General features: G+C 38.2%; 1 protein-coding gene across 1 annotated transcript in view; it reads right to left on the minus strand.

The window, feature by feature from the left end:
* Nucleotides 1–12,459: 12,459 nt before the first annotated feature.
* slc25a37 (solute carrier family 25 member 37) overlaps nt 12,460–13,646 on the minus strand; it is an 11,921-nt gene continuing 10,734 nt past the window's right edge. Inside the window, exon 4 of the mRNA XM_058390355.1 lies at nt 12,460–13,646. This exon is cut by the window's right edge and continues 53 nt beyond it. Within this exon, the coding sequence (XP_058246338.1) occupies nt 13,164–13,646 (483 nt within the window). The 3' untranslated portion in view covers nt 12,460–13,163.

Here is a 13,646-nt window from a genome sequence, read left to right on the forward strand (position 1 = left end):
AATTAATAATAATAATTTGACATTATTCAATGTTTTATTTCTATTTAAAATGATCTTGTTGGGAATTAATGCTTAATTTCTTTCAAAATAAAGTAAAATAAAATAAAATCATCTTGTTGAACAAAAACCAGTGTTCAAATTTTTTTTAATGTTCAATGTTTAATTTCTTTCTTTTTTCTTTTTTTAAAAAAAGATAATTGTAAACATATCAGTGTTTAATTTCTTTTAAAAAAATATATCATGCTGAATATAATTCAGGGTTTTAATAAAATAAAAAATACATTTAAAAATGCTGCACATAATCTGAAAGAAAATGCTTTAAAAATAAAAAAGACACAATTTTAATAAGATATCATAATTCAGTGTTTAATGCCTTTGAAAAAAAATATCATGCTGAACATAATTCAGTGTTTAATCTCAAACAAAAATAAGTGTAAAAAGGGTTTTTTCGTCGTGTCCCAGAGATGATCTCTGTCTTACTCGAGAACAGTGTTTCCTTAACGGTGGGACAGTCCCACAGTTTTTATGTGAAATTATGAAATGTCATTTAAAAAGAATTGAATTGTGTGTGTGTGGGTTGGAGGGTAAAGTTCATATGACGTTTGATTTATTCACATTATTTCCTGCTTTGTTATTCTGACCTGATACGTAATATGCAGAATATGAAATACATAAACACTGAAATTGCACTAAATGCACAGCTTCCTATTGCTCTTATGGCTTGGTTGAGGAAAGCGTTCACTGGATGATTGGCATGTCAGGAAATACTGTGAGGCAAATTCCTTTATATGCTAGACTTCGCCAAAATACATCAGTGCACGCCTTGGAGACAGGTTATGAAACCTATACTTCATCAAAACAATTTTTTTTTTACCTCCCACCTAACAAGTTCTTTGTTTGCCTCATTGCTCGTGTACAATAGCAGGCGAGAGCACCCAGATGCACTTAGAGTCAATGTGAAACCTCATTTTTCATCTTCTCTCTGCTTTGCTGAGGAATGCAGAAATTCCATGCCTGGCCATTGGGTGATGTTAAACACAGCAAACTGGCATGCATGTGAAGGTAAGCAGAAGTGCGTGTGTGTGTGTGTGTGCCGGGGTGTGAGCGTGCACCCTGGCTGAACCTCTCAGTGAAGAGCATGGACAGGATCCCAGCCGTGCTGACCTTTCACCCTATCCCGAGTGACCAATTACATGAGGGCAGAAGCAGATAATGAGGTCTACACACACACAGACCGCTGAACAACATACACTGTCAGCTTTATCATGACTAATTCAGATACTCGTCCACTAGCCAGGTCTGACTACGGCCCCTTTCGGCAAGAGGGATACGGTGAAGAGATTCGACAGAAAACTTACTGAGGAGTGGCATGAGGAAATACGTGACATTAGAGCAAGGACAGACCCCTGGGAGGAAAGTTAGACAGCTATGTTCTAAAACTGGCGATAAAACAAAGAATTTGTTGTCATCCTGGGCGTATCCTTGAACACTAGGTGTGAGAAGGAAATACACCCTGGATGGCACCAGTCCATGCACATGCACATTCACACACTCATACACAGTTTAGATGATCCAATCTACCTACCAGAAGGTCAGAAGAACCCAGAAAAGACAGAGGAACCCTATATAGATACAGGGAGAACAAATTAAACTCGACACAAACAGGAATCCCAGCTCAGGATCGAATAAGAAACCCTACAGCTGTGGGATAGCAAACCTTCCCCATGTTCCACCCATGCTAAATATTTTGTTTATAGATTCAAGCCTATCAACTAATTGCAAAAAAAAGTTACTCAAATATACAGCATCAATAATTCATGTTTCTTTCCATTATACTTTGTCCCTATATACATGACACAAATATACGGTATAGTACAACGCCTTTGGGCTATGCTTTGGGCCTATGACAATACAAATGGTGTAACACAAAGAATCATTAAGTGCATAATAACCCGCCCTAGCAGATTTTAGAAGAGTCTGTTTTAAGTGTATCATGCATACAGAGCCCTCCAAAAGTACTGGAACGACAATGCCTATTCCATTGTTTTTATATGCCCCAGCAATATAAGGTTCAGAGCAAATTAAATGATTTTAGAAAAGACTCTTTTTAGTGTATAATACATACAGTGCCCTCCAAAAGTATTGGAACAACATTGCCTATTCCATTTTTATTGCTATACTCTGACATCATCTGAGTTTCAACTTTCATTTCCTAATACTCACATCTAGATGTGTTCAACAGCCTTGAACATTTTTAGTCACCCCATATTTGAACCCACAGTGATCATAAATATGGAAATGTTGTTAGCAGGTGTTTTTTTTTAACAGGTTAAACCAACATAAAGACCAGAGAGCTGTCTATGGGAGAAAAGCTAGATGTTTTAAAACTGGGATAAGAGGGAATGGACAATCATTTGGCATAGCCAAAAAAAAAAGAAAGCACTGGTTTCTAACAGGTTGGCCAATGAAATCAGTTGAGAACTGAAACATTGTGAGAAATGTGAAGAGAAATCCAAACACCACATTCAGCGACATCACTAACAACCTCCACAAGGAAGGTCAGAGGTGAAGGAATCACAATCCACGGCGTGACAAAGACTTCGAGAGTGGAAATATGGGAAATGCAAACCACTCATCAGCAGCAAGAATCAGAAGGCCAGAATGTAATGGACAGAGACGAGCAACAAAAGATCTGGAACCCGGATTAAGCTCTACTGAAGTGATGGAAAGGTCAAAGTGTGGAGGAAGAATCTGGATCTGTTTATGATCAAAAACATATGATCTCATCAGCGAAGCATGGAGGAGGTAGTGTAAAGGATTGGGCTTGCCTGACAGCTGGAACATTCTCATTAATCATTATTGATGATGGAACTCATGATGTGTGACAGTAGAATGAATTCAAACATCTACCTGTACAGAAAGATCCTGTTTGGCAATTAACTGAGAAATGCTTCCACAGTTTAGGCATTTGTGCACATTACATTTGTCCTGTTTATCCAGCTAAGCAGTTGAGGGTTATGAGGGTTCAGTAGGGGTAGACCGGTGGTCCTTTTCGATTAGAAAGATCTTTTGTGCTGGGAGGAACATCATGCAGCAAGAAAATGATCCAAAACACACTGCCAGCACAAAAGGGGAAAAAGTGGAAGGTTTGTAGACTGACCTGAAGTCTGAAATCTAAATTCAATCACCAGACTCAAAAGAAAAACTTAACAAAGGTTGTGGTAAAAGCCTGGAAAAGCACCACAAAAAAAAAAAAAAAACTGCAGGGGGTCACCAGCTTGATGCTGTTATTGCAAGAAATATGCAACCAAAATATTTTGTGTTATTTACCTTCATCTACTTCAAGACTTGTCGTTCCGATAATTTTGCTCACCTAAAAATTGGGTTGCTCTCCAAAAAAAACATGCTCATCTAGCTGTAAATATCAGGAAAAGAAAGCTGAAAATTGCTGACCTATTATCTCATATTCATCTTTTGACCTTAAACCCAAATCTTTAGTAATTAAGTGAGATAGTTCTAGTGGGTGTGTAGGCAGTCCAGAGCATGTTTATGTGTGTGTTACCAGTTTGAGAGATTTATTCACCTTTATCCAGTATCTTTCATGACAGATACGGTAGTCGGCACCTAACTGAATCATCCTCCGTGCCAATTCACAAGACCAAGAAGTCAGCTGAGAAGGCCAATTAGAGCTAGTTATGCTAAGGTATGCGCTGTGCACACAAATCAGCAGAACTTGCTCTGGCTCATTAAATTGCCTACAAATTTGACGTGACAACTGGTTGGAATTGTGACGTTACAAATTCGCTTTATCATCTCTCTGTTGTGTTATACGTGTGATCAGCAAATCACAGAAGGGTGTAACCACAAACAAGGATGATAATTACACTACCATTGTCTCACCTGTTTTTCCAAGTATGACACTTAAAGCCTCTAAAAGGAGAGAGACTCCCAAAGAAGCAACTCCCTTAGATTCTGCCTCCCCCTTTTTTTGCCAGCCTCCCTCCCTTTACGTTCTTTCTTTAGGGTTATAGAGTTCAATACAAGGCTTCTGAATAAAACCCAGTCTAAATTCTGACGTTTGTTTTGTTATCTCCAACATTTAGCCACCCAAACTCATCAGAATATCGTCTCAAGGTGTCCTCTATACAATTACATCATTCTGAACGAGACAGAGACAGACACAATAGACACAGTGAACCCAACGCATAAGGATGTATGAGTCTATGACTCCAGCGTCATTGGTATTCTCAGGCTTTTCTAACCAATCTGCTTTTATACAGTCTGTGGTTAGAGAACCCGGGACTCCAGCTTCTAATATCTTTGAAAAAACAAAGAGAACAAACAAAAGTAGGCTTAAATTCTTAAAAGCAGTCAACCCCTTAAACCCCCTGAAACCTGGAGGACCTGTTCAGTTCAGACAGCTTCCTCTCATTGTAACATGTGCTTTACATTGAGTAACTGTATAATAGGCTGCTTGTTTAAGGGGGTTAGTATGACAATGACATACAGGTAAAAGCAACTTTGCCAAATTAAATAGCTAATATATAAACTTTGTGAGCAAATAGCTAATGCAGAGCAAATACTAGCCGGTCAAAGGCGTATGAAGCCTTGACAAATAGCTGTGTCTCTGAACTAAAAGTTTACCTTAAGCTAATTTTAAATTTTACAGAAGAGGAGCAAGACTTTCACTATTAACGTAAAAATTTGCACATATTTTTTAATATGCTGAAGTTCATACATTATTACATGTCGTGCACCTGATTTTTTTTTATTTATTTATTTTTATTTTACAAATTATTAATTTACTTTCACTTGTGTATCCCATTTCATTCATTTTCTTTACATTCTACTTTCACGTGTGATTTTGTAGATATTTAAAATAAATTTCAGCTAATTCCCATAATTCTACACAATATTCAAGCATTTTCTTCAGTGCCTTTTGACATGATTTGTTTATTTTTATGTGATTTATTTTTATCTACCTTCACATGTGATTTTGCACATTATTTATTTTTAGCCGTCATTTTTTTATACATGATTAATTTACACATTGCTCATTTACTTTCACATGTGATCTTTACTCATTATTGATTAATTCTCATGCGTGTTTTTAAATGAATAATTTTTTTTTTTTTTTACGTATGATTTTCTTAACACATTATTCATTCATTTTCACAACTTTCCTACATGATTCATTTATTTTCGCATGACATTTTTCACACAAGCTGTTCTCACATTTGAGTTGCACAGCTTTTAATTTCGCATGTGATTCTTAACATGTACACTATATTGCCAAAAGTTTTGGGACACCCCTTCAAATCATTGTATTCAGGTGTTGTTTTTCAGGGGTTGGGCTTGACCCCTTAGTTCCAGTGAAAGGAACTCTTAATGCTTCAGCTTTATACCAAGACATTTTGGACAATTTCATGCTTCCAACTTTGTGGGAACAGTTTAGGGAAGTCCCCTTCCTGTTCCAACATGACTGCACACCAGTGACCAAAGCAAGGTCCATAAAGACATGGATGAGTGAGTTTGGTGTGGAGGAACTTGACTGGCCTGCACCTCAACCCGATAGAACACCTTTGAGATGAATTAGAGCGGAGACTGCGAGCCAGACCTTCTTGTCCAACATCAGTGCCTGACCTCACAAATGTGCTTCTAGAGGAATGGTCAAAAATTCCCATAAACACACTCCTAAACCTTGTGGAAAGCCTTCCCAGAAGAGTTGAAGCTGTTATAGCTGCAAAGGGCGGGCCAACTCCAAATTACATTCATGTGCATGTAAAGGCAGACGTCCCAGTTTTAGCCTAGCTCGCAGTCTCCACTCTAATTCATCCCAAAGGTGATCGGCTATCGGGTTGAGGATTTACACATTATTATTATTTTTATTTTATTTCACGTATGCAGTAACATGCTGAAACTACATGTTGAATTTTGTGCATTTTTCACATGTAGTCAGCTATCACTCTCATAATCCCACATTATGAGATGTGATATTTTAGAGAGTCAATCAACTCCTTAATGACTTATTATTCAATATTATTGTCTGGTGAATAAAGATATAAAGAAATGAGAGAAATGTGTATGATATAAACCTAGGAGATTAAAGGGTTAAATTCACCCAGTAGCTGTTTTGTAAGTACCGGAAGTGAATTTAAAATGCGTGTTATCTGAACAACTCTAGCGTGTCGCAATGCCCTAGCTTGCTTACCGTCCTACATTTTTATTAAAATGAACAATATTGATATGCACAGTTCCGAGACGGACAAAAGAGATGTGTTTCTGAATCCGTGATGAACTTGCTCACACGATCACAACCCTCACTACCTGTACGCGTCACTATGGCAACCAAGACCGGACCTTCAACTCTCGTCTCCTGCCGTCTGATTGGGCGTTAAGATTGCGTGCGCAGTGTGGTCGCGAGGCCACCATCACCTCCATTGAGTCTTGAATTCCCTCCATTACGCTAAACCTCTTCACAAAGAGTCTCATTGTTCCCGATCCAATATGCCGTGACTGGGTAACAAATTTACCACGGCTGATAAGACCATGTTTAAACAGACATTAAAAAAAAGAAAAGAAAGAAAGGGCAGGTCTCACAGAAAACCTTCTAAAATAAAACTTAAAATGGATGTCTGACATCACCAAACACAAGAGCCAGCCTAACAAACAAATATGAGGCATGCTAATTAGCAGATTAGCATCCATACACCTTCATTCAGAAACAGATGAAGAAAGAGATGTAAATTATATGTGACAAGGGAGGCCAGTGTGTGTTTCACCACATCATCATCATCATCATCATCATCATAACCGTGGTTCTTGTACTCTTATCTATAACTCAAGGACACAAAGTAGAGGCACTGATAATGTGATTGCACTAGGACAAGTATAAAGATGGAAGTATCTCACTATATTCCACCCAGATAAACAACTGAAACATCTCATCAGACAAGAGAAAACAACAACAAACAAACAAAAAAGACAGTGTAGTGGACAGGGACGGTGTACGTGTCCCAGGGCATGTAGTTTAACAACGCCGCTGAGAGAACCCAGAGAAACATTATCAAGGCTACAAGATTAGCAAAAAATAAAGTTAAACATGAAGTAAATGCTAATCTATCTTAAATGTGTTATTCTTTTTGGAAGCATAGAGATTTGAGATTTGTTCAGATTTGTTAAAGTTTGTAAGATGGACTGCAAATGCTAGCGCATTATAATAAAACAATTACTAGCTAGCTTTGAGTTCAAATGCTAGCTGCAGCTCCAAAGGTCATTCTGTACTGTATGTGGGATAGATCTTAGATCTGATTTCACATTGTTGTGTAACTTTTATGTAAGTAAAACATTCGGACAACACATGCAAACATGGCTTGACGAGAACAGAGACCACCAGTGTATTGAGTGGTACTGATTTTGATGGACTGATACCATATAACTGAGGGTTGTTTCTGTACTGTGGAAGATTATTTTTTAAGCAATATCAGAAGATTATATATCTTCTTCTTTCTTCTTTCGGCTTTTCCCTTCAGTGAATCATCTCCCTCCACATATCCCTATCTTCTGCATCCTCAACACTTGCACCCACTAGCTTTATATCCTCATTTATTCCATCCATATACCTCCTCTTTGGCCTTCCTCTTTGCCTCCTGGCTGGCAGCTCCATGTCCAACATTCTCCTACCGATATATTCACTCTCGCTCCTCTGAACTGAACTTCGTCCCCCAAACGTCCAACATGATGTACTTGTTCCTAATCCTGTCCAATCGTGTCACTCCCAAAGAGAACCTATTCAGCTCTGCTACCTCCAGCTCTGACTCCTGTCTCTTCCTCAGTGACACTGTCTCTAAACCATACAGCATGGCCGGTCTCACCACTGTCTTGTACCCAATCAGAAGATTATGTATAAAAGGTAATTAGATGACCACAGTGTTGCAATGGTCGAGTTGTAACATGTCACGGGTTATTAAGTCTGTTGCAGAAATAAACAAGGACACAGGAAGTGAGGAAGCTGAGGGTGGAATAAATGTTGGTCACCATGCAATGCCTGATTGCAAAAAATATGTCAATCACAGCTGCTCGGGTTTTCCTGTAAGTGGAATTTGTTCGTTTTTTTGTTCAATTTATTACTCTCTTTTTGGTTACTGTTACTACTGACACCAATTCTGTCAACTATTTAGAAATCTGTGATGCTAGCTAAACAGCTTAGCACCATAGATCAGCTCTAAATAACGCTAACACAGACGTTAGACGTGCTAAAGCTTAGCCTGTTTAGGTTTTAGTTGCATACAGAACAAATGAATTAGTTGCAAACTTCAACATTTGACTTAGAACTAGAAGTAGATGTGAAAGCTACTGAGCGTGTGCAGAGTGAGTGTCAAAAGCTATTCTTCGATAGATAGATATCGATAGATAGATAGATAGATAGATAGATAGATAGATAGATAGATAGATAGATAGATAGATAGATAGATAGGTTAAAGAAGAAATTGTCATTACTTTTCCACCCACAGGAGATTCCTTAGGACAGAGGGGGTTTGTAATTCACAGATTCTCCATAATGGAGATTCTCCAAAAAATCTTTAAGAGAGAAGCTCAGGTGCAAAACTGAAGGAGCAAATGTGAGACACCAAACATGTCTTTGGTAGATTGATTACATTTTGGGTTAATGGAAACCTTTTTTTTTATATATATATATATATATATATATATATATATATATATATAGCTAATAGTATGTGGACAACTGCTTTAAAAACTGTTAAAATTACGTTAATATATTTTTAAAAAAAGTTAATTAAAATAAATAAATAAATAACCAAACAAAGACATGAATAATAATAATAATAATAATAATAATAATAATAATAATATCCTATTATAATTAATTTATATTAAATAAAATTAATATAACTAATAATAACATTTTAAAGTTCTATGAATACTTATGGGTTTGTCCCATGATGACTTCTGCTACTTCCTGTTGCTTGTCCATCATTGCCTAAATTACTTACCTAACCAATATTTCCTTTTCCAGTAAATCACTGACCTATGGCTTGTGGTGAAAAGTTCACAGAAACAGAAGTATCCCACAATATAATTCAGGTCTGTGGCGCCCTCAACTGGTTGTTTATATACCGAGCTCACATCCCACTTCCGTTTCCCAGTAAAAATATTTCTACGCTACACAATATGTACACTATACTGGCAAAAGTTTTGGGACACCTCTCCAAATCATTGAATTCAGGTGTTGTTTTTCAGGGGTTTGGGCTTCACCCCTTAGTTCCAGTGAAAGGAACTCTTAATGCTTCAGCTACATACCAAGACATTTTGGACAATTTTATGCTTCCAACTTTGTGGGAACAGTTTGGAGATGACCGCTTCCTGTTCCAACATGACTGCACACCAGTGACCAAAGAAAGGTCCATAAAGACATGGATGAGTCCTGACTTCAACCCGATAGAACACCTTTGGGATGAATTAGAGCAGAGACTGCGAGCCAGGCCTTCTCGTCCAACATCAGTGCCTGACCTCACAAATGCGATTCTAGAGGAACAGTCAAAAATTCCCATAAACACAGCCTTCCCAGAAGAGTTGAAGCTGTTATTACATTCATATGCATGTAAAGGCAGATGTCCCAAAACTTTTGGCAATATAGTGTATTGTGTTATGTATTTCAAGACACTAAAAATTATGTTTGTTTAATACTGATAAACTCATTCTATTTATTTTTAACATGAATAATATTTAAATTAAAATACAATAGTGAAAGAATTGTAATAAAAAAAAATGTATTATATTTATTTATTAATCTAAATATATTTTATTATATAGCTATATTTAGTTATATCACATCCATGAGCCAGTGTTGTATTTATGGTGCACAAAAATAATGAAAAACTCACTGAGAAACATTTAAATCTGCATCTTTATTTCAGCTCCAGTGTTACAAACTGTAGCAGCCTTTCCACAAATCAAACTTGCATGTTCATTTTGTTTTCCAATGCTTGGTATCATTAGTCCTCTAAATGACACTCGGTGTTTAGGACCCTTCCTGGTATGGTTCGTGAAGAAAGCAGCAGTCTTCAGATTCTTCACGCCAAAACCGAGGAGGGTTTTCACAATGGACTGAGCAGAGAGCCAGACGCTGAAAATATACGAAGCAACTCTGTAAGAGAAAACGAAAAGCCTAGCAAGATATTCATTCTCATTCTGCGCAGCAATAAAGTACAACATGATGTGAAAAAGTGGGTTATGATGAAGGAGCATCTAGGCAGCTAATGCAAGCATAAACTGATGAATACAAGCAAGGAAACTATTCCTAAAGAACGCTGATAACGTTAAGATCACGGATACATCTGTAGGTAGAGATTTATCACCAAGTCTTTGGGTCTTGGAATACTGTACAAAGGCACGAGCTACGTTTACGTGCTATCCGAATAATCTGTTAAGGTTAATAATCCATTAAAGTCTGCCGAATAACATTGTGAAAGACATTTATCCATTCAAAGAAGAAGAATTAGGAGAATAACTGATGTATACCTTTTACTAATTTCAGTATTTTTTTTCTTTCTTCTTTCAGAGTCAGCATTTATGTGTAAGGTCTTGCGAGAAAACACTGGTCTTCCTGGTGCTTGACTTAAAATAAGTCAAATATTAAAATATCTGCTTTTACGCAGATAAAGGGAGTTCGATCAGATCCGGAAAGTGCCTGGTATGGGTGCAAGTTTTCTAATCAATCAGGAGCCACAGCTGATTTTACCTGTTTAATCAGTTAATATTGGCTTTAAACAGACATTCAGACTTCGATGGAATAAAAACCCGCATCCACGTCGGAATTTTCCGGATATGATCCAGGTGTAGACGGTCTAGAAAATCACTTTTACTCAAATGCCCTCTGGGGGACAAAGCAAAATATTTTCTGACACATTCATCCTATCAGCATTGTTTCTGAAAGGTCACTAATTTGCTGCTGCACTGTTAATGTTCAAATCTCTTAGACCAAAGGTTCTTAAACATATTTTGTGACCCCTCCTTCTTTCCCACCCACCATCATACAACTGGGGGAAATTCAAACACCAGTTTCCTCATGAAACCAGCCATTAAATCTGTGCAAAGTGGCACTCATATTATGACACGGTCTAAAAGGAAAGCCCTCTGCCCTCTTCTGCATACATGAGCTCAGAGATGCGCACGATTGGCTTAACGTCGCTGTGATTGACAGGGGAGAGTATAGCCACACCCCCACCCTGAGAGCACAATGGACAATTTTACTAGGGATGATTTCAGAATGTTGAAGCCATATCGGAGCCATAAATGTCCACCATATCGAACAAATTATGTCCAATCAGACATTTACACCATGTGTGCATTTCCTTTCACCAAAACGTCAAGCAAATATTCTAATAACCTTTACTGCGGTCCTAAAATCTTCCGCTTGCTCGAAATCATTCGGATTGGTGTAAATCTGCATGTAAACATAGCCAGTGCTACAGGAATACGCTCTTTTTATGCAGTAAAACATAAACCCAATAAAAAAACACACACACAAGAGAAAGAAATAACTTGATCCAAAATATTAGTGGAATTTAAATGAAATGTCTGTCACTTCTGGACCAGACATTTAGAGGGGAATGTAAAGCAAGGATAAAGGACCTTCTGCTAACAAGGAAGGTCTAAAATGTCAAAATGTACACGATAAACCAGCTTCACACACAAAACGAACGAAAAGATCCCTGTTTTTTTTTAACCCATAGTTAATATGGGAAAAGGCTGCATAGATCATAAAAACCACAAGATTCTGATTGTCCATAAGTAAATAAAATCATGTGCTAAAACTGTTTTTCTTTTTTTTGTTTTCCCCCCGCTCTACAAGATTCGTTCGAGGATTACTTAAATATATACATCTGAAATGTTGACTGAAGTAAATATATATATATATAAAAACAAAACATGAGGCCTACATTTGGTGAATGTCAGGCTGATGGTCCGACGCCGGGACTGGCATACACAAGAGCTCTAAAATCAGAGCTAAAAAAATTTGAGACAAAAAGGTTGGAACCCCTCTGTCGTATAATACATCGTTTACCTCACACTTCCACGAGCTCGTTACTGTTGTGCGCTATTTCAGTGCTATGCTGGTTTGCTTTGCTGAGCTTCACGGCTTTTGTACCTTTGTACGGAGTGTGTGTTCCGCAAAAACGTTCAAGGCTTGTGTTTCTGTAGGTTACGGAAAACGGGTAGATGTTTATGTTTAGAATACAACAATCACAAGGTCACTTACAGGAGAGACGTATGCACGTTTTTCATGTAGCTTTAGCCCGGGCAGTGTATTTATATTATCTAATTAACCTTTCATATATTATATTATATTATATTATATTATATATATATATATATATATATATATATATATATATATATATATATATATATATATATATTATATATTATATATATTAGTAGTATAGCATATAACAATGCTAACATGTTTCAATACATTTTTTTGTCTCTCATATTAAAGCCTCTTGACATACCTGTCAGTAGTTCACCGTATTTAAGCTACAAGCTAAACGTCAGGAGTTTAAACTACGGGATGTTGCCGACTAGATGCTAAGAGTATAAAGGGCTGTAGTTGAAGCACGTGTATAAAGTACAGGCGGTGATAACCACATGTGTAAAATTCAAAGCTGGTCACAAACAAAAGACCTACATGACTTCCAACATCCCAAGAAGCTTAAAAAAAAAAAAAAACATTTCCTATGTATAACTCTAAACGCATGGACGTAGGATCACATATGGAAAGAAAGTATGCAAATCTGGGTCCGAGTCCAAAGGGCTGCTTTGGCAGCAACCACTCACTCAACGCCGACACAGAGCCTGATCAGTTTACTTAGCAAATAAACCAATCTCATTATGATAAAAATAACAACTCAGACACTAAGTGCTGGCGTTACGTGACGGGAGATCCAAAATCGCTCCTTTTGTTGTTAGTCAATATTTGTGCGTGTTTTAGCAGTGACTTTATTTGCCAAGATACATTTTCCTGTTTGTAACAGCAATAACGTCTTCCAATAAATAAAGTAGTTTAAACTGAACCCCCCAGAGACGACAGCCCCTCTGGAATTTGTGCAGATTTGGTCTACAAGTTCTTTCCGAGCTCTTCATGTCCGCCTGGTTCTGTCCCGTCCCGAGCTGTTCTCTTCATTCCGGGTCAGGAAGTACTTGAAGGACTCGTAGACGGACCACGCAATGGCCGTCGAAGGCATCTGGTAAATGACGCGCGCTTGCACGCCTTTAAAGAAGGCGGGAAAGCCTCCCAGGCTGTAGACTGTCCTGAAGGCATTGGCCATGCCGGAAAGATGTCCGCTGACACGCGCCGAATTTAACGCCACGTCCTCCTGCGTGTTCAGAAGCGTCTTGCACACGTCGAGCGGCGTGGTGAGAGCCGCCGACACGGCGCCGGCTGCTGCGCCCGACACCATGTGCGTTCCTGGCCAGTACTGGCGCTGTGGGTTGAGGCGCTCCTGCATCAGCTCGTACGTCATGAAGTGCAGAGCCTGGAAGGGGATGTTCATGGTGAGCTGTGTGCTGTAGCTGCGGTAGAAGGCGGCCACGCCCTCGTTGCGGCTTACTGTCAGCACGCA

Source organism: Hemibagrus wyckioides, linkage group LG05 (assembly GCF_019097595.1).
Source record: "Hemibagrus wyckioides isolate EC202008001 linkage group LG05, SWU_Hwy_1.0, whole genome shotgun sequence".
In the NCBI taxonomy this organism is placed as follows: Eukaryota; Metazoa; Chordata; class Actinopteri; order Siluriformes; family Bagridae; genus Hemibagrus; species Hemibagrus wyckioides.